General features: G+C 42.4%; 1 protein-coding gene across 1 annotated transcript in view; it reads right to left on the bottom strand.

Moving 5' to 3' along the window:
- ARNT2 (aryl hydrocarbon receptor nuclear translocator 2) overlaps positions 1 to 22,877 on the bottom strand; it is a 92,934-nt gene extending 70,057 nt beyond the window's left edge. Inside the window, exons 1-3 of the mRNA XM_081337186.1 lie at positions 22,821 to 22,877; positions 8,524 to 8,635; positions 5,476 to 5,523 (exon numbers count right to left, since the gene is read on the bottom strand). Coding sequence (XP_081193312.1) covers positions 5,476 to 5,523; positions 8,524 to 8,635; positions 22,821 to 22,851 — 191 coding nt within the window. The 5' untranslated portion in view covers positions 22,852 to 22,877. The remainder of the gene's footprint in view (positions 1 to 5,475; positions 5,524 to 8,523; positions 8,636 to 22,820) is intronic.
- Positions 22,878 to 25,662: the final 2,785 nt, after the last annotated feature.

Here is a 25,662-nt window from a genome sequence, read left to right as displayed (position 1 = left end):
GTGGACTTCAACTCCCAGAATTCCTCAGCCAGCGTGCCTGGCTGAGGAATTCTGGGAGTTGAAGTCCACAAGTCATAAAAGGGCCAAGTTTGAAGACCCCTGGTCTTGTGTTTCCTCAAAAGAATCCATCCAGTTGCATTTTCAAAATAAAAACCACTTTTGATACTATGCTGCGATAATTTTAGCTCTCCTTCAAGTGAAGACTAACACCAGCCTTCCCAAAACATTTTATGGAGTCTCCCCAAAACTTAAATCCATTGATCAATGAAGATCTCTATCATGTCTTTTTCCAATGTTTCTGCTTCAAGATACTAAGCAGGTAAGATCAAGCTTCTCTGCAGCAACTCCTGGTTGCACAGTTCCTTCCCCAAATGAGTCTGTGCAGCACCAACTACAACAGCTTCCTCCCAACTAACTAAACCTGTTTCTGTTCACCCAAGCCTAATTAATTTATGACTGGCCCTGTTTGTATTAAGTGGCTGGGGTCATGCGTCACTGCCAATAAGATGATGGGTTAGGACAGGGGTAGGCAACCTTGACTCTTTTATGACTTGTGGACTTCAACTCCCAGAATTCTGGGAGTTGAAGTCTACGAGTCATAAAAGACTAAGGTTGCCTACCCCTGGTTTAGGACAATGTGTAAATTCAATGCCAATCTGCTGGATACTCTTTCCCAACTAGTCAATTTATTTTCAATTGTTTTTTTTTACTGCAACAGAGAGAGGACACTGCTGTACAGCAAGCCCGCCTCTTTGTTCTTCTAAACTGATTTGAGATGATTCCTGCTATCTGCTTCTCTAAAACAAAGGGATATGACAACAACCTCCTGCAGCAAATGAAGTTATGTCTCTTCTTTTGAAACTGTAGATCACTTTGAAAGTTGCTCTGCTGCAGAAAGATGATGGCCATGGAGCTCCATCAGTCTTTTGGGGTTGCATTCACACAACGTACTAAAGCTAGTCAACACCTATCAAATAGGTTCTGACAACAAGCACGGTTCATTTTTTCTGGTTTAATGTTTTCCACCAACTCAAGTCAATTTGTTTGGGTTACGATTCTACACAAAAAAAAGGTTATTTCAATCATCAGACTAAGTGGGCTGTGTGAATTCAACCTAGTATTTCTATATGGATGGGAAGGAGTATCTCCAATCCTGGGTTTGAATTGCATTTAATTTTCATCTGAATCAAGTCCAAGAAATTAGTGGCATGTACCATCTTTTCTATTCATTTCATAGTAATCCACTTCCAAGGGATGCACTTGCCTCTGTAACAAGGACACTTTGCTTTGATTTTACAACATCTTTCCAAGACTGCTCCTTCCGGATGGTACATCCTATCTCACCATTCTTTTCTGGATCAACCATGACTTTGACCACCCAAAGAGAAAAAATAACTCCTTAGACTGAAATACAGAAGGCTGGATGGATTTAGTATTCTTTTTAAATCTTAGGATTATCCCTGCCCTTTTTTTCCAACGCCTACCTTGCACATTTTTCCTTAACAACAGAGATTTGATCATCATACCTGCAAAGGAGAAAAAAAAAGAAAACGTAACCAAACCCTGGTTAATAAAAAGGAAAAAACATAATTGAAAGGATAGGCAAACATCTTATAAATTCCCAGCCAGTTGAGATAGGCATCAAGGTAGCCTCCAAAGATTGTGGGCATCAATCCCCACCAATTTAAAACAACATGACCAATAGCAAAAGTGTTGGCAAAGTAATATAGAAACCATCTGGAGAGCATCAAGCTTCCTATATTTGCTTTAGGTGTCTCTGCATGAGATTGCTAAATCCTCAAGGTTCATCTATTCTTCCCTGTCTGGCTTCACTCAGACTATTATTCAAACTTGAAAGCCAGAAGACAAAAAACTGAAGGACAAAGCTCTCGGATCAGCTATTTTTATTGCAGATACTAAAATAAAAAAGGCATAATTAGAGCAGAAAACCAGCAAGTGCCAATTTGAAGTCTCATGCCATTGGTACAGCAATCCAGAGGTGCAAACCCGTTTCTCTGGGTACCCCAACAGACTGAAAGAGGCAATTTCTCAGTGAGAATGACAGTTAAGTCATTATAACTGCATAGTTGTAATAATGGGCCTGCCTGTCTTGGGCTCTTCTGTCTGGCTTTGGGCCTTCTAGACCTCAAAAGCCCTCTCCTCTATCGTAGCATCAAGGACACCCAAAGCTCTTTCTCCCTATTTTAAACTGAGAACAGCTTTCTTACATTTTAACTTGGAGCACTCCAGCTCATTTAAAGCAGAGATGTGTATTTTTTTTTGTTTGTTTGTTTGTTTTTCAAGCCAAAAGGCAAACTTGGTTTTCACTAGTATTCTAGGGACTACATTCCAAAGATTGGGTAGGGCAAGGACAAAAAAAAAACCAAAACAAAATTGCAGTTTATTAAAATTAATGAACTACAAATGTAATACCACTCTCTCCGTGTGTTCAATCGCTTCCCCCTTTGGATGAATTCAAGATTACAATTCGCTGTCTTTTCTTTTGCTCGCTTTAGGCAGCAGTGTTTGGTTGATCGCTGAATGGGAAATAAAATTTAAAAGAACAAAAGGCTGCTTTTGGCAGCAGCTGAAGAGACTCTAAAGCCAAGGTTTTAGACGGCCACGTACATCCCTCTGGCCACAGATTAGGCACCCTAATTGAAATGGGTCATGAGTTAGTTAGAATTACAGAGCAGGGTGTGAATCTCTCACTGGAATGAACTTTAATTGGAGTTTTGCTGTCTCTGGAGGGCATGGGAAATGGTGGCGATTTTAAAAGTTGTGGTACTTTAAGCTTGCAGCGGTACCAGGAAAAGGAGAGGAAAATTGAAAAGATAACCACAACATTTGTCTTGGCTCAGACATTAAGACCTGTCTCTTCACCCAGACTTTGGGCGAGGGAGATTGAGACATTCCACTTCATTCCATCTGGTCTGTTGCGATTGCTATCTTTTTATCTTCTACTGATTTTATTTCATTTCTTTGATGTTGTGAGGCAGCCAGAATTGTGGGGAGTGAGGTGGCACACAAGCTTCAACAACAGTAAACTAAGGTTCACCCGTTACATCTCAGCAGGTTGAGTAAAGGTATTCCTCAAACTACGATCCAATTAGGACCAGGATTTATGTTGCTAAGGCAGGCAGTTGCTAACTGGGTTGCGCCCAATTCTACAACCATTTTTGCCATGGTAGTTAGGCGAATCACTGCAGTCAAATGAGTCCTGCGGTTGTTAAGCAAATCCAGCTTCCCTCATTGACTTCGCTTGTGGGAAGTTGGCTAGGAAGATTGTAAATGATAATTGCTGGAACTGGGTATGACTAGTTCAGGGGTAGGCAACCTTGGCTCTTTTATGACTCATGGACTTCAACTCCCAGAATTCCTGAGCCAGCCATGCTCCCTCAGGAATTCTGGGAGTTGAAGTCCAGGAGTCATAAAAGAGCCAAGGTTGCCTACCCCTGGTCTAGTTTAATGAAGAGAAGGACCAGGGGGGACATGATAGCAGTCTTTCAATATCTCAGGGGTTGCCACGAAGAAGAGGGAGTCAAGCTACTCTCCAAAGCACCTGAAGGCAGGACAAAAAAGCAATGGATGGAAACTAATCAAGGAGAGAAGCAACCTAGAACTAAGGAGAAATTTCCTGATGCTGAGAACAATTAACCAGAGGAACAGTTTCCCTTCAGAAGTTGTGGGTGCTCCATCACTGGAGGCTTTTAAGAAGAGACTGGACAGAAATTGTATAGGGTTTCCTATCTGAGCAGGGGGTTGGACTAGAAGACCTCCAAGGTCCCTTCCAACTCTGTTATTCTATTCTATTCTGCTCTGCTCTGCTGTATTCCATCTATTCTATTCTACTCTACTATTCTATTTCTATTCTATTCTATTCTGCTGTGCTCTGCTCTATTCTATTCTATTCTATTCTATTCTATTCTATTCTACTCTATTCTATTCTCCTTCTGTTCTGTTCTGTTCTGCTCTGCTCTGCTCTATTCTAATCAATGACCCCAGGACAGTGCAAACATCATAAATACATGCCAGATACCAAGTGCCCAAATTTTGATCACAGAGATCATGGGGATGCTGCAATGGTCCTAAGGGCAAGGACAGATCATAAGTCGCTTTGTTCAGTGTCATTGTAAACTGTCCATGGTCATAATTAAATGGTCATAAATTGAGAATTACTTGCAGGCACTGTTTTAGTTAACCCTTTTTGTGCTGAAGTATAAAGAATCACAGAATAAATGAGTTAGAAGGGACTTCCTATCTTCGTCTCACTGCACTAACCCAGTCACTAAGCCAGTCCTGGTAAATGGCCTCGCGGACCCTCATTTAGTAGAGCAAAATGTCTGGGGAAGCTTCCTCTTTCAAAATGATTTTAAAAGCTGCATTTGGATTCCAGGAACGAGGAATGCAAAGCCTTGAGTTTGAAAACCCAGAGAGGTTGTTTTCATCGCACCTACAATATGTCAAACAGATGGGAAGGCGCTCGGAGGAACGCAAGCGTGTAAATCCTGCTTTGTCATTCCGTTATTATTTTCAAGCCGAGCTCCTGGCCCAGATTGCACAAGGACAGAACAATAAAGCAGCAGTAATAAAAGGTTAGGGAGTTTGTCACAGTGCAAGGCAAAAGGATGGAAGTCCTTCTGATTCATTTCCAAGACAGGCACAACATACCGCAGGATTGTGATTTGCTCACCGATAGGAAAATTATTCTTGCATTCAATCCATTCCATTTGGATAGTTCTACCACTTTGCAGCTGAGGGTACAAATTCTCTAAGAATGAAATAGGTTGCAGATAAAGGAGAATATTTGTAGCTCAGGGTTGAAATGCATGGGGTCCTCATGAGTTGTGCTCACTGAGCTTGGCTGTTTTCTTGCAGACGTTTCATGACCCAAACTAGGTAACATCATCAGTGCTCATCTACAGATAGGTAGACTGATGAGTTACTTACTTTGGGTAATGAAACGTCTGCAAGAAAACAAGCAAGCTCAGAAAGCACCAAGGACCCCTCAAAGTCCAGCACAACCACCAGTAACTTCGCAGAAATATTGTTGTACATTGGTTCACACCAGTACCCCAAATAATTTGCTATTCGTGTTTTCGGAAATTCCCTGATGTCTCCTCTTCAAATCCTAATCAGTGCAGTCGGCTGATCAACTAAAGAAAATGCCTATGGTTAATAAAGCAGCACATACATAGGTGTGTGTGTGTGTGTGTGTGTGTGTGTGTGTACAGGCACATATACATGTGCTTACACAGACCCACTCCAAAAATATTTAGTTTGTCAGAGTTGTAAGTGGCACACCTGTTTTTTTTTACATTTTGTTCCATGCTGTTTAATATTAAACACATGAAAATTAATGCAAATCTGCTGAGATCACATGGGTTTCCTTGTGGCAATAGCACTATTAAATGTACAGAATGTGTCCCCCTCATCCATTTAAATTCCTCGATGGAGCCTTTAAAAAAAACTCACCTTGAAAATTTGCTGGGTCCTTCACCATCTTCATCGTCAAATTCCATTCTGAAGGAGAAAGAAAGAGCATTATTACAATTATATCTCCATACCTGGAAGAGTCTGCATGTATTAAGGAAAGATGAGGTGAATTATGCATTATTTCTCACCGGACCTCCCCCTTCTGCCTTTCTCTGCTCGTTAGCGTCGCTTACTTTAGTTTCAGGTCTTACTTTATGTTAAGAGTTTATGAACAGTCTTGTCCCTTCTCTTTCTGGAGCAAATCTAAAACAACCAAAATGGGGTGCTTGCAGTTCTCCAATATTCTGGATTCCAAATCCCATCAGGCTCAGCCTTCCTGGTCAACATCAGGGATGAGGGAAGCTGGGCTCTGACATCCATAAAGCCATAGGTAAAAGGTAAAGGTTCCCCCGCACATGCGTGCTAGTCGTTTCCGACTCTAGGGGCCGGTGCTCATCTCCGTTTCAAAGCTGAAGAGCCAGCGCTTGTCCGAGGACGTCTCCGTGGTCATGTGGCCAACATGACTAGACGCCAAAGGCGCACGGAACGCTGTTACCTTCCCACTGGAGTGGTCCCTATTTTTCTACTTGCATTTTTACGTGCTTTCGAACTGCTAGGTTGGCAGAAGCTGGGACGAGTAACAGGCACTCACTCTGCTACGCGGCACTCGGGATTCAACCCGCCAAACTGCCGACCTTCTGATCGACAAGCTCAATGTCCTAACCCACTGAGCCACCATGCTATGGATTCTTTTTTCCTAGCGCTGCCCAAAAGTAGACTTGTGGGTCACCTTGAACTTCCACTGGTTTCCTTTCCATCCAGCTGACCACTTAAAAGCAAGCCAGAAGTCAAGTGTCCTGGTGAGGTTATCTGTTAATTTGGCTATTCTTGCTTTGTGTGTGTTACAGCCAGATGGTCTTCAAAGCCTGCCCAATTTCTTCACCCATTACTTTCCTGGTCACCCAGTCAAAAAAAAAATCCATCTCTTCTATTTCCCATCTTAAACTTTCTTTGCAAACAAAACCCCACCACCACCATCACTGCTATCCTCATAATATTGCCCTATTTTGGGTCACTGTCTTTGAGTTCTGAAGTTTGACAAGATTGTTTGAGGCTTTACTCAAAAACAGGTGCTTTGCAAGGACCATCACATACTGCGCTCCTGAGATTAACATCCCAAACCTACATTTAAGAGGTAAGAGAAAAGTCAGGGTGCGCTATGTTCTCAATTAAATTTTAATTTTGGTTAAATTATGACCACCTTTTCTAATTCCATCATTACATATTTCTGAGCAATCTCTGCAGGGAGAATGACATTGAAATTAAGCTGTTCTTCCAGATCTTAATTTGTTGAGGTTTTTTTTGATGGTCACTGATGGGTGGAGAAACACTGACCTCCAGTGGTCACTTGGCTAGCTAATAAAATGAATAGGATTCACTGTCCACTTACTAATAATGGATCTGTCTCTTCCACAAAAGGGTAGAAATACTTGGAAATGCAATTTTTCCCCCTGGATTTTGTGAACATCTTGCTTGCTTGAATGATTCAGAGACCTCAGAAGTGATCAACTGTTTTGTAAACATTCAAATGGCTTTTTAACAAAAGATCTTACAGCAGTATAGATTTTGAATTTTCCTTTAAGGTTATTCAAGCTGCTTATCTTTTTCCATCTGCATTGAACTCCTCTGTAGATCAGTATATAAATTTGAAATCCAAGCAAGGTAAAGCTTTCCATCTTTTATAAATATATTCCCCCCCAACCATTTAGCATGCACAATATTTCATTCAGATGGATGTTTGGCTTGCTTGCAGTCCTTCAAAAAGACCGTTCCTTCCACCATGACATTTCACCGCGCGTTATTTATTTGACGCAAGTGAAAAAGAAAAAAAAATCCACACATCAAGAAATATGACTGCATCTAACTTCAGCTTTCAGTCGAAAACACAAGGTGGAAACTATTAATTCAGGAGTAGAAAACCTTTTTTGTGCTTTAGTGGCCGAAAATCGTTTCAGAGGGGATGGAAGCTTCAACGGCACAGTTTTTCTTCTCCAATGTTGTATCAGATTGATTCTGGCCACTGTCAGCATCCCTCTTAATAAATTATGATGCCTTTCATTCATCTTCTCTGGGATCATATTATTTACGGCTTTACTTCATATTTTATTTTCAGAAATTTCTGAATAGGTTGGTCTATTTCTAATAGACTGGAAATACACACACACACACACAGGATAAAACATTCCATCATTGTCCTGGCATTTCCAACATTTATTGGTGCATGATTTATCCATCTTGCAATACCCACCTCTTATTTTCCTTCCAAGTGTTAGAAAAATCCACCAGGGAAGACAGATTCAAACAGAAGAGCTGCTGCTAGTGAAAATGAAACAGGATCCCTCCCTCTTAAATCCTTTTCTTTCATTCGTTTGCCATCCTAAATAAATGTTTTTGTGCAAAGCTGGCAGCCATTTAGCATGTATCTGTGTTTAATTTTTTTAATTTTAATTTTTTTTAAAATTTTAATTCCATTTATATCCCGCCCTTCTCCGAAGACTCAGGGCGGCTTACAAGCTTAGCAGTAGCCTTCATTCTATGTATATGCCTGCTTATTAGGGCTTTCATTCACCCCCCAAGCGGCATTATTACAAAGTCAGCTTATTGCCCCCAACAATCTGGGTCCTCATTTTACCTACCTCGGAAGGATGGAAGGCTGAGTCAACCTTGAGCCTGGTGGGACGCGAACCTGCACTAATTGCAGGCAGCTGGTGTTACTTAAGGAGGCATTAGCCCACTGCTCCACCAAGGCTCAATAGGGGTGTGTTGCGTTTGTGTGTGTTTGTATGAGACAGAGGGAGGGAGGAGGAGAAGAAGAAGAAGGAGAGAGAGAGAGAGAGAGAGAGAGAGAGAGAGAGAGAGAGAGAGAGAGAGAGAGAGAGAGAGAGAGAGAGAGAAGAGAAAGAGAGAGAGAGAGAAGAGGGGGACTCCATCTTGAAAATAACTTGTCCGTCCATTCAACATTATTTTGAAAAAGTGATGCCTACTTACCCAGAACGCCTCTTTCCACCTCTGGCAGGCACGGATCCGGCCATTCTTACTTGACCAGCGGCCATGGGTGCCACCGGCAGTGTCACAGACCCTGGTATGTCTGATGCCATTTCTGTAACACAGAACATAAAGCATCAGCTTGTTGGTAGAGTAGACAAATGGAACGAAGGTCTGGTGGCCTAGCTGAGATTTTGATAGATTGTGGTGAGCTCATTCACAAAATGCTTTCCATGGGAGACTTCCCTATTTACAGAATGGCTGCTAAGGTAAGTATCTAGGAGACACATTGTCTACTCATGAAAGAAAGGAGACCGGCACAGTCCAATTTCTGTTTTCAGGGGTAAAGCACTTTTTTAAAATAAATAAATAAATAAAATAGTTGTTCCAGTGGATCGTTTTTAAGATATCCTTCCCTCTAAATGTCAGTGCAATATTGAACTGTTATAAATACAATTACTCTAAAATTGAGTGGTTGCTTGAGCGAAGATATTAATCACCATGCAGCTGAATGCAGAATGCGCAGGAAAAATCCTAAATGTATAACTCTTTAAACTTGCTAAGATTCAATAGAGAGCTAGTTCAATGTAAGGGTTAAGGTATCAGGGTAGAAGCCAGGAGACGATGAGTTCTAGTCCTGCCTTAGGCACAAACCTAGCTGGGTGACCTTGGGCCAGTCACTCTTTCTCAGCCCTAGGAAGGAGGCAATGGCAAGTCACTTCCAAACTCTGGCTAAGAAAATTACAGGAGTTGTTCAGGAGTCAACACTGACTCAAAGGATTGGTCTGCAGTAAATCTGAGATTTACCCACTTTCTATCCAGCAGCCTTCTGATACAAGTGAACAAAAAAAATCATTTTACTAATATGCAAACTTTCATTTGCTTTTTAATGGACATTTGGAACTTACAGGTGCCTCTTTCCTCCATCAGTCCATTATTATATATTATATTATTATATTAGCAGCATTCCATGCTTCCATTTTTTCCCCTCCAAATCCATGATATTGCTGAGTTTTAGGTCTTAATAATATTTACAAGCATTCTAATAAAAATAATAAAGAAGTCATAAAAATTCCAAATTAAACCACCAAATTGGTTTGAATGCAACAGTTACATTTTATTCCCACTGCAATCCTTCCAATGCTTAAGAAAGACGGTAGCGTGGAAGCAAAGAACTGAATGAGATTCGCTGGGAAATAATAACTTTGGTGAAATCCTAGGCCAATGGCTTTTCTTAACATTTTCTGTTTTATATTATGAGTTTTTAAAAATTTGTTAGCTGTGCATCATCCTTTTGGAGCCAAGTAACCTCAAAAATCTAAGAAATAATTAAAGAAAATTCCAAGTGTCAGAATGCTACACTATCTTTACATTTTGTCTAATACAATGTAGTAGTTTTTACAACGAATGTTTCAAAGAATGAACACACAAGAACATTAAAGCACCATTTTAAAAATAATTACATTATTAATGACATTATCGGCATTCCATGAGTTAGCTGTTCCCACCATACACCTCTCCCCTCTACATGAATGTCAAGAAGAAATCAAAATACTCAACATTTGTAAAGGAGGTTTAAAAAACAACAACAATTTTAAGCCATGCCAGATACAGAGGCCTTTGCCTTAACCTCCATCATGCAGTTAAAGAAGCTTTATCGTCAAATGCAAAAAGAAGGAAGGAGGGGGGGGGAGACAGACCGAAAATCACAATGCCAGCTTAGAAATTGGGCATCAAAAGCTAAAACAAATCTTTCGTAAAAACATACGCTGCCCAAAATAACATTAACCGATTTCCTTTCATGTGGCAATACCGATACAAACAACAACAAAAGCCTGAGATTCCGAAAGACAGATTTGTTCAGATATAATTTAAAAGGAATTGGATTAATAAATTATTGCAAAGGTCCAGTTCAACCCCATTCACATTAATGCTCAACACTCTTCAATACGCCCTCCTCTCAGCCTGATCTATTCTCTCCCACCTGTCCAGAAGTGGTCCAACAAATACGTCTTTTTTTTTCTCCTTTTTTTTTTCTCCTTGGGACTGCACCTTCTTTCAAATGGAACTCATAAGAAATGTCAACAACCTCCGGGAAGAAGCATCGCTAGATTGGTATTCTGCTCAGAACTGTCATCGCAGATCCGTTTATCTCAACAGCAGCCCGTGATTCAGCAGGGAACAAACATCTTGCATACTGATCAATTTATGTGCACCGGGGAAAACATTGACATTTTCTAGGTTAAATATTTGAGGTCTGCAAGGAAGGCAGAAATTGGGATGGAAGAGAGGTTTTTGATGCATGATAGGTTGATATACACAAGTTCACCAACTCATTGACCAGGGCAAGGGGCCTATGACTCATGTGAGGTGATAACCAACCCCATGATCATTTGAAGGCAGGTAATTGAGCTACCTGAGATAAAAGCTTTCTGTTACCATCTCCAACTTTCTCCACTCTGGTGCCTTTCATTTGGCAGGATTTCAGGGCTGACCATGTTACCTTGATGGTATGCAACTGAAGAGCTGAAGTCCAACACAACTGAAGGGCACCAGGTAAGTAAAACGGCATGCTTCAGCCACTGACCATATGATTCACTCAACAACCAGAATAACAGAGCTGGAAGGGACCTTGGAGGTCATCTAGCCCAACCCCCTGCTCACGTAGGAAACCCTCTACCATTTCAGACAAATGGTTGTCCAATCTCTTCTTAAAAACCTCCAGTATTGGAGCACCCACAATTTCTGGAGGCAAGGCATTCCACAGGTTGTTTCTCCTTAGTTCTAGGTTGCTTCTCTCCTTGATTAGTTTCCATCCATTGCTTCTTGTCCTGCCTTCAGGTGCTTTGAAGAATAGGTTGTCCCCCCCCTCTTCTTCATGGCAGCCCCTCAGATATTGGAGCACAGCTATCATGTCACTCCTAGACACACCCAATTCCTGTAACCATTCTTCATATGTTTAACCTCCGGTCCCCTAATCCAACTGCCTGCTCAAGGCAGGAAACCTATACCATCCGGGTCAAAGGATTGTCCAGTCTATTTTTCAAAATCTCCAGTGATGGACCAGCCACATCCAGGAAGAAAGGTATTCCATTGATTAATAGTTCTGACAGGAAATTTCTCCCTAGTTCTAGGTTGGCTCTTGAATGAACTTCTACCCATTACTTCTTGTCTTGCCCTCAGCTGTGTTGGAGAATAAGTCAACCCCCTCTTCTCTGTGACAGCCCTTCAAGTATTGGAAGACAGTCACCATGTCTGCCCCGCCCCACTCCTTATCTGTCCCTTCATTAAGCTGGTCAATTATGACAGTCATTGTGCTCATGACAATCTCTCCAAAACCAGAAATGTGTCCTTCAGTCACAAAAGCTGGCCATCCCCAGCTCTGCTGTCTTTGGAGCATGAGTGTAAGGCTCAGGTGTCAAACTCAATTGCGTCACGTGACATATAGTGATGTATGGCGACATTTTTTTTGCCTTTGTGGAGCCAAGGTGGCCCACGGCCCATGCATGACGCATCCGGCCCACGGGCCGCCAGTTTGACACCGCTGGTCTAAAGGATGCTTTGTAGGGGTCTGGAACAGACGGAGCACAGCCAGTTAATGAAAACAAAACACCACTCAGGTTGCTTCCAGGGAGCTGTTGTCTTTGTTCTTTATTACTCCAGGCAGAATTTGTCATAAAAGTTCCTATTACAACTGCCATCTAAGTAATGACAGCTTGTCAGATCAGTAACAGGAGCATTAAATTGGCCAATTAAATCTGTTCGGTGTGGTGCATGGCAAAGAAAAAGTAAAAGGGCGACGTTTTCTTTGTGATCCAAAAGGCAACATATCTGAACCTTTGTGTGAAGCTGCCTTGACACCATATCAGCTCCCTGCTCTTTGGGGCACAAAATCATACCAACCACCAGCCTCTCTCACTAACAGGAACCTGATGGTTTTTGCTGGAGACACCACAGCTTGAAATTTCCCGTACGCAAAGTTCTCCATGCCATTCACTTAGAGCTACACTGCCCTGTCTTCTAATCTCCTGGAAAATACTCTGGTTTTTGCTCACAAGAGATTCTTTTCATTCTAAAAGGGAACATCTGCACATTAAAAAAATAAATCCAAAAGGCCAGCTGAATGCTTACCTTCATGGCCAAGCAGAGAGACCTCTCCATTCCTCCCCAACCACTCTCGTTTCTCATGCTGAAACAAAAGGCTGCAACCAACCAGCCTTTTCACATGTAAAACAAGAGCAAAGCATAAACTTCAGGATGACTGACAGATCTGGCAGCTGTATTCTTCTGACTCCTACTCAGCTAAAGAACCCAGGATAATGGCATCCCAAAGAGCCCTTGTCAAATAAGCAATTTCACAAGAGAGTTGTGTATAAATGCCCTATACCTCACATCTAGAAAGAGGAGGCCAAAAGATTCCAAAACATGTAGAGAACATGGTCTCACTGTTTTGATTTGTTTCCTGAATCTCCCAGTAAAACTTGATTCTGTGTGATTCAGCTCTGAACAATTCTTCTTCATCCTGATCTATAACCAGTGGGCTCTTAGAGAAGATTACTTCATTAAGATTATTTATTATTTTATTAGTCAACCCAACTAGGTGGACAAGACTTAAGTATCATATAGTTCACTTAAACACTAATAAGCTTGTTTGGTTTTGACCTTGGTTCTTTTGGGCTGGGGGCAGTTTAACAGATAGTTTGAAGCCAGATCGCCTAATACAACTCATTATAGTGCAATCCAGTTGCGTATAGTGCAAAAATGAATGTGTTGTATGTCTCCAATCCCTCAGTCAGTGTTTGAGGCAAGAGGCTAATCAACACTGAGATTGTGTTCTGTTTCATTTTTTGTAATCTTTCTTTCTCATCCTCCTCTTCCTTGACATGAGGTGTAGGGCATCATCTAACTTTCTGTCTTATTCTCATTTAATTTAGGAGCACAGATACATATTGATCAATGTAGCTTGATTGTGGTATATACCACACTTTTTCTTATCTTTCTCACTGGAACATCACGTTCTACACACGTCAACCACACAAGATACCACAAGGAGACTAAGAGCTATAAAACTATAATAGTAACAATAACAGACAAGAGGCCACAAGGATCTGACTGACGTATAAAGAAATGTTGGCCCTTCCTGAAAAGACAATGCACCAAATGTTTGTTACAACTCTCAGGATGGAGAACAAATCTTCTGCCATTAGGAACATGGTAAATATCTCAGCTTAAGAGACGCTACTGGGGGGGACAGAGGTATCCATCACTGGAGATTTTTAAGAAGAGGCTAGACAGTCACTTGTCTGAAATGGTATAGGTTCTCCTGCTTAAGTGGGGGGCTGGACTAGAAGACCTCCATGGTCCCTTCCAGCTCTATTACCTCCCATTTCACCATCTGTGTCATTTTCCATCATTTGGGTAATTATGCAGTTGACATAATGGATGTCAGTTATATTACACAATAGCCATTCTGTGCCATCATGGGACACAAAAGCCATAAGAACCTCGACTACGTAATTATAAGAATGACTGGCATTGATGCAAATTATATAAATTACATCAGTGATCCAGACTGCTTCAGACTCTGTTGAGGGAAGATTACGCTTATACTACATTTTGTCCATTGAAACCCAGGCAATTGCAAGGCTGTCTGGAAAATGGAAGTTCTGTGCTGTTTTCAGCTCACAACATTTTAAGGGTCAACCAACCTTTAATTGAAAAGAGACAAGACTTCTCCCATTTTGCATCACACTCACAAAGTTCAACCAGGCAGAACTAGATTCATCCTGCTGCGCTGAAGCCCATATAAAAATGTATTTTGGACCAGCACCTCAAAATGACTCTGAAAAATACATTTCACCAAACTGGCTAGAAAGTCTTGAAGTTCCTTCCCAAGTTCCACCTCTATCTCCAGGTCAGTCACTTCACAAGCATAATTTTAATGTGAAGTCAGTTCTGCTGAGTATTGATATTTCTGGAATCGATAAACTCATAACTGGGATGGAAGAAACGCCAAGCAGTGAATGGATGGTCGAATGTGAGCAGCAAGTTAGAAAGAAAAAAAAAACAGCTTAGAAGATTTTAATTAAAAGCACGTAAGGGAAGCAGGCGGTTAAGTAGTTTACCAATTCATCAAGCCTTAAGGAAGAACTATGATCCCCAGTAAACCTTTCAAAGTATCTGCTAATGAAGCTCGAACCTGAACTTTTCCTTTCTCTGCAGGTTTAATGGGACGCGCTAGGTTCCTGTGAATTTTGCACATCCATATTGTCAGGTCTCATATTTTGCAAAGCCTTGCAGATTCGACCGTGAACCAGATTCTTTCATTATTTATAATACTATCGGCATATATAAGGATTGTTCTGCTGGACCAATCCAATCTCCATCTGGTTGAGCATTCTGCTGTTGATAATTGGACACTTTGGGGAAATTAAGGTGCAACACAATGACGTCAATAGCAAGCTCTTCCCTGTTGGACTTCCTCCCCCCTCCCCCCCCTTGTACCCAATACTCTGAAATAAAGTGCCTCCAAAGCTGGAAATTCTACAAATGTATTAAAATAATCATTAAAATCGCTTCAGCAATGTGGCACGAAAAGTTGCAAAATGGGGCAAAGCTCGCTTAACGAATGTCTTGCTTAGCAATATAACTTTTGGGCTCCCTTGTGGTCATAAGTACGAGTAATGTGTGCAGTTCCCAGGAGTGACGCTGGTTCTTCAAAAATTAGCCCTTGACAGATCTGTGAATTTATACAGTTCCCCACTTCTGGCCCAAGCAAGAAGAGAGAAACAAGGCAACAAGCAATGACCTCGAAACAACTGCACACAACCTTGTTTGGGCTTCTGGAGAACGCACATTATAGCCCAGGATCTTTTGCCAAGGGCCAAATAAAATGGTGCAGTGATTTAGCATCATTAAAAACCCAGTTGGCAAGTGCAGTTAGTGTTTGGGCATTCGTTTCTCTTCTCCTCGGTGAGAAAAAGGCCCTCAATCACACTCTCCGCTGAGCTGGGATCACTTGAAATGCGTCTCACAATCCCAGCATTCAGTGCAGTTTAAACAATGGTCCCAGAGAAACCAGATGAGAGCTGAATGTCACTCTGCAGCGGCTTTAAAAATATCTCGCAAGTGGGTCCCCTGACTGTGATAGAGGAGCAATAACGGGCTGGCTAGACACAGGAGATCGGAGAAAACAAAAGATCAAAGAGAGGAAAGATAAAGCAAAGAGAAATAAAAGTTTAGAGAAGAAGAAGAAGAAGAAGAAGAAGAAGAAGAAGAAGAAGAAGAAGAAGAAGAAGAAGAAGAAGAAGAAGAAGAAGAAGAAGAAGAAGAAGAAGAAGAGGAGGAGGAGGAGGAGGAGGAGGAGGAGGAGGAGGAGGAGGAGGAGGAGGAGGAGGAGGAGGAGGAGGAGGAGGAGGAGGAGGAGGAGGAAACACAAGAGGATTCAAAAAATGGAAGAACAGAAAACCAGCCCTGGATACTTTCTTATCCTGGAAAAATCTCATTAATGGCAAGAGTTTAAATTAAGAAGGTCCTTCAGGACCAACCCAACAGAACGTGCTGTCTGAAACTACTTTGGTTCAAGATACACAAACCAGGAGCCTCAGGATGACATGCCACTCAACTCTCCAGTTTTGGGGTGATTTTAAAATTGCCACCAAATTATTATTTCTAATTTATCCACCCTTGGATAGCACTGTCAACTTTCAGTGGTCAATACCGGCCACTCTGGGAAAACCTTAGATGAAACTGTGGTGAAGATCAACCAAGGGATGGCTGTTTTCTATTGCCTACTCCTGCTCTGAACTGCAGTGCCAATCTCAGCCTGACTCCATTCAAATGAAAGCATTTACTCATGTTGTATGGGTGCAGCATGATTATTATCCTTATCTTCTTTACTACCCCCTTTCTGGATAGGATGATGATCATGATGATGGCTCTGTTGCTTTGTATGTACACTGAGAGCTTCTGCACCAGAGACAAATTCGTTGTGTCTAATCACACTTGGCCAAATAAAGTGTCCTCTTCTCTCCTTTCCACACCCCACCCCTTCCTCTCCTCTCCCCACCCACCCCTCCCCTCCCCACCCCCTCTCCTCTCCCCACCCACACCACTTCCTCTCCCCTCCCCTCCCCTTCCCTTCTCCTCTCCTCCCCTCCATTCCATTCCATTGATCCACAGTGCCTCTTCAGTTTTAAACGTGACCTGCCCAAAGCTTTGGAACTGAAACAGTCCTTTGAATATATGCCTCCCTTGCAATCATTTAAAAAAAAAACAACAACCCAGCACCCTCTCTTGTATCTTCCTCTGTAAATCAAAAATGTCAAGAGAAACCGTGATCATTCATCACAAGTTGTGGTCCTGGTGACGGTTTTAAAATTAAAAGCTATATCACTGCTTGACTTGGAAGCAACCTACGCACACGCTCCCTTAGAGCCAGAACTGGATTGAGAGTTCATAGATAGAATGGATAAAGCTTCCAGAAACAAAATGCTCCCCTTTTCTGGCTTATGCTTAGGAAATGCTTGACAAAAACATTATGGTGTAATGCTGTTGCCCATGGGAGCATCTCCTTTGAACATCAAGGATGCTGCAGAGGTTTCTGCAGCTAAACAGTGGAAGGGAAGATGGAAAGTAAGAAGAGTCCATGTCTCCTTCCTTTTTTTCAGAAAAACAGCAATGCTATCTTCAGCCAGAACCATAAGATTATTAAGCAGATCTCCTTACTTTACTAAGATAACAAACATTTGAGTTTACGGGGCTCTTGGTGCCCTCTGAGCTTGGTGGTTTTCTTGCAGATGTTTCATTATCAAACTAGGTAACACCATCAGCAGTGAGGATGAATGAAAGATCTGCAAGAGGTTTCGTGATGAATGAAACATCTGCAAGCTCAGAGAGTACCAAGGACACCACAGTTCAACCCTGAGCTACAAACATTCTCTTCTATGAGTATTTTTGAGCTTTATCACCCTTCAAGACTAATCAACAGAGAAGCAAGGAAAGGAAACTTTTCATTGTGACCCACCACACCTTATCCATTCACTCAGGGGGCTTTAGAACTGCTCTCTTCCAGATATTCCATGAAGGTCCATCTGTTAAATAGGAGTAGAGTAGAGTAGAGTAGAGTAGAGTAGAGTAGAGTAGAGTAGAGTAAAGTAGAGTAGAGTAGAGTAGAACAGAGTAGAGTAGAGTAGAGTAGAGTAGAGTAGAGTAGGAGGATAGAGTGGAGTGGAATAGAATTAGAATTAGAATTAGAATTAGAATTAGAATTAGAATTAGAATTAGAATTAGAATTAGAATTAGAACAGATTAGAATAGAATAGAATAGAATAGAATAGAATAGAATAGAATAGAATAGAATAGAATAGAATAGAATAGAATAGAATAGAATAGGCAATAGGCAATAGGCAATAGGCAATAGGCAATAGGCAATAGAATAGAATAGAATAGAATAGAATAGAATAGAATAGAATAGAATAGAATAGAATAGAATAGAATAGAATAGAATAGGGAATAGAATAGAATAAGGAATAGAATAAGGAATAGAATAGAATAGAATAGAATAGAATAGAATAGAATAGAATAGAATAGAATAGAATAGAATAGGGAATAGAATAGAATAAGGAATAGAATAGAATAGAATAGAATAGAATAGAATAGAATAGAATAGAATAGAATAGAATAGAATAGAATAGAATAGAATAGAATAGAATAGAATAGAATAGAATAAGGAATAGAATAGAATAGAATAGAATAGAATAGAATAGAATAGAATAGAATAGAATAGAATAGAATAGAATAGAATAGAATAGAATAGAATAGAATAGAATAGAATAAGGAATAGAATAAGGAATAGAATAGAATAGAATAGAATAGAATAGAATAGAATAGAATAGAATAGAATAGAATAGAATAGAATAGAATAGAATAGAATAGAATAGAATAGAAGCTGGAAGGGACCTTGGAGGTCTTCTAGTCCAGCCCACTGTTCAAGCAGGAGGACCTATACCATCTCAGACAGGTGACTGTCCAGTCTCTTCTTAAAAATCTCCAGTGATGGAGTGCCCACAATTTCTGAAGGCAAGCTGTTCCACTGGTTGATTGTCCTCACTGTCAGGAAGTTTCTCCTTAATTCTCTCTTTGATCAGCTTCCAACCACTGCTTCTCATCCTTCCCTCTGGTGCTCTGGTGAAAAACCTGGCCCCCTCTGCCTTGTGGCAGCCCCTCAGACACTGGAATACTGCTATCATGTCTCCCCTATTTCTTCTTTTCTTTAGACTAGACACACTCAAGTTCCACAGCCATTCTTCACAGCAGCTTGCACTGGTGCTTTCACAATTCCCCAAGGGGGGTGGGGAAACACTAGTGAACAAATCGGGTTGGAGAGATGATGCGAAATGGTGAACGGAAAGGACATTTGACCTAAAGAAACTAAAATATAGGAATTGAGTCTAAGGGTAGCTTATCTCACCAATGGCAATTTAGCAGAGGGGATAAGCAATTGGGAAGAAAGACGCTATTTGAAATATTCTGAGAAATGTGACTTCATTACTAAATGAAGGTTGGAAATTCCTCTCCAAGTTTCCGAGATTTGGACTCTACCCTAATACTAGCATTCTAATTAATGCTAGCATCAACGGTCGCAAGAATTGGGTATGTCTACTCTAACTATGAGAAAGACCAGGGGTGTGTGTGTCATGATTACAGTCTTCCAATACTTGAGGACTCTCACAGAGAAGTCTAGCCTAGTCTTCAAAGTACCTAAGGGCAGGACAAGAAACAATGGATGGATGCTTATCAAAGGAAGCTCCAACCTAGAATTCAACAGTAATTTCCCTTACAGTGGGAACAATTACCCAGTAGAACGGCTTGCCTTCAGAAGTCGTGGTTGCTCCATCACTGGAGGATTTTAAGGAGAGACTGGTGGACAGCCATTTGTTTGGAATGGCATACGTTTTCCTGCTCAAGCAGGGGGTTGGTCTAGAGAAGACCTCCACGGTCCTTGCCAACTCTGTTACTCTGCGTTCCGTAAGACACTTTGCTACAATTCTTGTCCCTTAACTTCATCCAATTGTATGGGGCTTGACAGCGAATTTCCAGGAATGCATGGGAACACTCTCAAATTCTAAAACCAGAAATAGGTGAAGGGCAAGAAGAACAAACTCTTGGGGAGGACCGGCTTCAAAACACGCCTAGGCCTTCTCCGGAAGATGGACAATGCCTCTTCTGGGACTTCAGCCAAAGAAAAGGAATGATCCATCCTCGGATCAAAGTGTGTTTCCTGCTAGCAAACAGCCAAACAGAATCTCAATATTTCTTTTGACAGAGATCCTGTTTCCTGCTCTCCCTTTGCAAGAGTTTTCTATGCACGACTGTTCTACTTCTCATTAAAAGCAATGTAGTTGGCTGAGTATTTCCAGTTAAAGCTCAACCTTCTTTCCACCTTGAGCCACTACTAACGCATGAAGACCTTGTTAATTTCACCAGTGTTTATTCGCAGGTAGCCATGCCTAACCCTGGAAAAGATTGGGATCGGCCAAGTTCTGCTTTCAAACACCTGTAACTTATAACAAATAGTTAGCTGCCCTGAAGAAAAGATAAAAGTATGAAATCAGGATGATCGTCTCTGGCCACCGTTGGAAATGTCCCTGTTCGGCAAACACACAGTTAAGGTTTGCTCATGCTGGGCATGTTTAAGTGCGAAGGTTTATATACAATCAACAATCAGCAATCTACGACTGTCAATCACAAGCCCAGAGTGACACAGTGAAATCCAGTCGAGTCCAATGCTTTATTTGCTTGCACCAAATGGACAGCATCTCACCAGCTAAAGCTTATAATCTTCTCACCTCACTGATACATCCTGGGAAATTCTGGGGTGCACTACCCTGAGCCTTTTCCTCTCCCCACCATCCAGTTCAGGACTCTGTAGTCTCTTGTTTTGGACCCCTGTCTGAAGTTTGCTGCCTGCCCCACCCCCAGAAGCCACAGTCCCATTGCTGACCTTCCTCCTCTCCCCAGTCCTTCTTCAGCTGCACATTCCATCCCCACAACTCTGTACCCTTTGGGCTAAGCAATGGGCCGGTTCACGTACAGTTTGGGTATGTCTAGTCTAGTGAAGAGGAGGAGTAGGGGAGAGATGATAGCACCGTTCCAATATCTGAGGGTCTGCTACAAAGAAGAGGGGGTCAAACTATTTCCCAAAGCACCAGAAAGCAAGAGAAGAAACAATGGATGGAAACTATCCAAGGAGAGAAGCAACCTAGAACTAAGGAGAAATTTCCTAACGGTGAGAGCAGTCAACCAGTGAAACAGCTTGCCTCCTGAAGTTCTGTGTGCTCCATCACTGGAAGTTTTCAAAAAAAAAAAAGAGAGAGAGAGACTGGACAACTATTTGTCTAAAATAGTATAGGGTCTCCTACTCAAGCAGGAGATTGGATAGAAGACTTCCAAGGTCCCTTCTGATTCTTTTATTCTACGTATGTTCTATATGCAGAGATGGAGCCCTTCACATTGTGCTAAACAGCAGTTGTGTTTAATAGCAGTTCATTAAAGGAACTGCAAATACCGGTGGGTTGTTTACACAGTATGCAGCTAAGCCATAGATGCTTGTGATTTAATGCACAGTGATATTTTATGATATAATACAGACTAGCACTATTCCCAACTTCAACGAAAACACAATCCTCATCATATAAGGATTTTAAAAAGAGAGCTTTTCAGGCCTCTTTATAAAGCAGATTGTGATAACAATATAATTAACTTGAAGTAACCTTTACCTGGGGTTAACTGAATTGATCCAATGTTCTACATCTATGCAACAGAACAAACAGTAAAACCAACATGGTTTGGTTGTCCACCATGTAATGAACAAAAACCTAAGTTTCTAAATTACAAACTAGCCAAATTCTTTTAAACCCAACTTATTAAACACAAGAATTTAAGGAAGAGGTTCTTAACATTTCTGTGCCTTTGAGTGTCTGGTGAAATCTCAGGCAAATGTATTTAAATAAAATAAAACAGTGAAAATAAAGTTGTAATTTTTTTCTTATCCAAGTTCTTCCAAATCTGAAATCCCAAGTTCAGAAGCACGAACCTATAGTTCAAAGCTGCACTCAGCAATCTGGCATCTTTGAGATGTTTTAAATTGCAAGTTCTCTAGTTCCTTGTCATTTGGCCATGCTACATAGAGCTGATTGGGCACTCTTTCCAAACAGCTGATCAATTTAAAGTTAAGTCCTAGTAGAATTAACTTTGGTTCCCTAAGAGACAAGAGAAAGCTGTAACTTTTTTTCCCATTAAAAGACAGTGGAAAGTTTTGGGGAACACTCCAAAATGCAATCCCCAAAGGCCAGTTTTTCCAAGGCTTACCAATGTTGAAATGCCACGTCTAACTATTTACAAGTCTCCTTAAAACTGCCGAAAGACCACGACCAGCTTACTCACAAATACTTTTATACATAATGCCAACCTGGCTGATAAATTTGGTCCTTCCTATAACATTGAGGGTATCCCTAACACTTCCATCTTCAGCCACTGCAAGGGTTAACATCTATGCCCAGATTTATTTATTTTTTTTTTAAAAAGCCAACATCCTGTCTTGCTGGTCTGTTTGCATCAAAAACAAAAAAAACCCCACCAGAATTGTTTTTCATCCTAAGAGGAAATCCTCAAACTCAGACTTGGCCTCTCACAGGGCGTCAGAAACTCTAACCATCTCCAGAATAGCGGTCAACCTCAGGCGAAGTGAAGTCAATCGCAAAGGCGAAGGGAAGCCAAGCCATCCTTCGGGGAACAGGTGGCTTGCTAGGACCCCCATCTCTGCGCGCCATCGCTAGTCCTTTAAGGCTGGGCGTAGAGGTGCTCCTTAGGGGTGAATATAGGAACCCGGGAGGCTCCTTCTGGCCACGCTCCGACGACCCCCACTGGACCCACCAGACTCTCGGTTGCATCAGGGCGCCTTGCGCGATACCAACCCGTGGGGTTAGCTGATCGCGACGCGCTGACTTCGCTCAGCAGCCGAGGTCCAGTAACCCCGGGGACGCGCCTCGCGCGATACGAAGCCACCGAGTCCACCTGGACCCGCTTATTCCCGATGGAGCTTGGAAAGCCAGGACCTCACGACAAAGGGGGAGGCGAGCGGTTGCTGACGGGTCCAGAGAGATTTCTTCAAAGACAGCCCGCTTGGGGGGGGGAGAGTGGGGGGGGGGCAGGGGAATGGGGAGGCGTCCTGGCCGATTCCACCGGCCCTTTCCAGTTTGCAAGACGCTGCGGACTTGCAACCAGCCGCAGCTACTCACCGGGTGGATTAACAGCCGCCGGCGTTGCCATCTTGTCTCGGGAAGAATTAAGAGGAAGGCAAGCTGGGAGGAAGGGAGGGAGGGGGGGCGATGGGGAGGCAGTGATGCTCCGAGCAGCCCGGGAAGACGGAGAGCGGGCCACGAAGCCCGCGGAGAAATGCCTTCCCACCTGCGTCCACACACAAAGGGAGGCGTCCGCGCAGGGGCGCCCGGCTCGCCGCGCTCTAAGCTCTTAACGCGCGGCGGCTCAAGATGTCTGATCTGATTAATCCCTTTTTTTTCTCTCTTCTTCTTCTCCTTTCAAATTTCGCTTCTGCTCATGCTCAGCATCCCCCCTCCCCAGCGAAGTGAGCATGTGCCAAAGGGCTGCACATGGGCAGTGGGCGAGTGAAGTCGGCTGCCCTCACTTTGCCCTGACTGGTGGACCGCGCTCTCCATCTCTTGGACCGCCGCGGACCGAGGCCCAGGTAACGGGAGGAGCGCGCCACGGAAGAAAGAAGCGGAATCTCAAATAGGTCTCTCTCTCCATCTCTCTCTCTCTCTCTCTCTCTCTCTCTGACCACTCAGGGATTCCCTCCAGCTTGTGTGGTGTGTACTCGGGGAAAGTGAATCTCCAATGCATTTAAAAAAAAAAGCAAAGATGTCAAACTTAGTGCAGAGCTCATCCTTACCCTTTGAATAGGTGTGGACTTGCAGGGAACCAATTTCGGCCCTTCCTCAGCAGGGTTCCAGTATGTCAAGGGTTGCCATAAAGATGAGGGGGCCAACCTATTCTCCAGAGCACCTGAGGGCAGGACAGGAAGCAATGGATGGAAAGTCATCGAGAAGAGAAGCAACTTAGAAGTAAGAAGGAATTTCCTGACAGTTAGAACAATTAATCAGTGGAGCAACCTGCCTCCAGAAGGTGTGAATGCTCCAACACTGGAAGTTTTTAAGAAGAGACTGGACAGCCATTTGTCTGAAATGGTATAGGGTTTCCTTCCTGAGCAGGGGGTTGGACTAGATGACCTCCAAGGTCCTCCCCCAACTCTGTGATTGTATCTCACTAGCCATGTCCAAACAGGTCTTGGACATTTGCTGGCTTCTTCTTGAGTGGAGACCTCCAAAATCAACTTCCCATTCATCAGAAGCCTTTGATTAGACTGGATGCTTGAAAGGAAAAGACTTGGACAAAATAATTGCTAATGTAGTTGGCTTCAGGGAGAATCAAACAGCTTTTCCACAGGGGAAAAGTGATCCATGGAAAGAGAACTGTCTCTCTCTGGTGTCCTGAATCTACCTTAACATTTCTCAACCACCTTTGTTTTCAAGTTGGGGTTTCCCCCTGTTTTTCCCCCTTCAGTGGGGAAAAACCCCAACTGCAACACAAAGACAGTTGAGAAATGGGCAGGTAGATTCAGCCCAGCTGAAGTGCTTAATCTGGTACCATGCCAGAGGGACAGTTTCATAGCAAAGAAAACAGAGGGGAAACCCCAATTTAAAAACAAAGAAAGATATCAAGGCAAAACTCCTTGCCACAGAGAAGAGGGGGTCAATCTATTCTCCAAAGCGCCCAAAGGCGGGACAAGAAACAATGAATGAAACTAATCAAGGAGAGAAGCAACCTAGAACTAAGGAGAAATTTCCTAACGGTCAGGACCCAATGGAACGGCTTCTCTTCAGAAGAGACTGGACAGCCACTTGTCTGGCATGGTATAGGCCAGGGGTAGGCAACCTCGGCTCTTTTATGACTCGTGAACTTCAACTCCCAGAATTCCTGAGCCAACCAGGGGTAGGCAACCTCGGCTCTTTTATGACTCGTGGACTTCAACTCCCAGAATTCCTGAGCCAACCAGGGGTAGGCAACCTCGGCTCTTTTATGACTCATGGACTTCAACTCCCAGAATTCCTGAGCCAGTTGACTCAGGAATTCTGGGAGTTGAAGTCCATGAGTCATAAAAGAGCTGAGGTTGCCTACCCCTGGTTTAGGGTCTCCTGCCTGAGCAGGAGGTTGGACCAGAAGACCTCCAAGGCTCCTTCCAACTCTGTTATTGTGTATTATTCTGTATAAAATGGTAAGAAATTGAAATTCGGCAAGGTATTTGATTGATTCCTGTGTTGTTTTCAATTCACACAATCTCCCAGGGTGCTAATTTAGAAAGATAAAGAAATGAGGACTCCCCCTCCATCTTGCCATGATTAAATAAGAGTGAGAAAGTCTTGTAGATGCGCCACACTTTCTGCTACTGTGTATCTGCTTCTTTAAACAACAAACACCCCGTAAAACTAAGTAGCTACTCAATGGTCAACAGTAGCTACAAAGTATCAGGGCAAGCTTTAAGAAGAAGACTGCTTACAATATACAGCATTTCCTTTGTTTCTCTATAAACTGAATCAATTGCTAGCAAAAATCTCTAAGGCTCACAGCCACAAAGCTCTTTTGTAAGGGAGATTTCCCTCAGCTCGTTTTAGATAACCTTGAACTAGCATCAACATAAAAACATTATTTCCTGATTATTTCCTTCTGGGCCGCACGCTGATAATGCAGCCGGCACAGTCCAGCATGATACTGACTGATCCGGAGTCCTCAACTGAGAATTTTGCAGTTGATAAAGACTATAAATCCAGTGCAGCAGAATATCGGTAATCCTTGACTTACAACGATTCATTTAAGCGACCGTTCAAAGTTACAACAGCACTGAGAAAGAGGCTTATGACCGTTTGTTTTTTTCAATTAACGACCTTTGTGGCATCCCCATGCTCCTGTGGTCAAAATTCGGATGCTTGGCAACTGGTTCATATTTATGACGGTCGCAGTGTTCTGGGGTCACGTGATCCCCTTTTGCAACCTTCTGACAAGCAA

This window comes from Vipera berus (assembly GCF_964194415.1).
Source record: "Vipera berus genome assembly, chromosome: 12".
NCBI lineage: Eukaryota > Metazoa > Chordata > Lepidosauria > Squamata > Viperidae > Vipera > Vipera berus.
The sequence above is the reverse complement of the archived record's forward strand: the minus strand, read 5'-3'. Positions and strand labels throughout refer to the sequence as shown.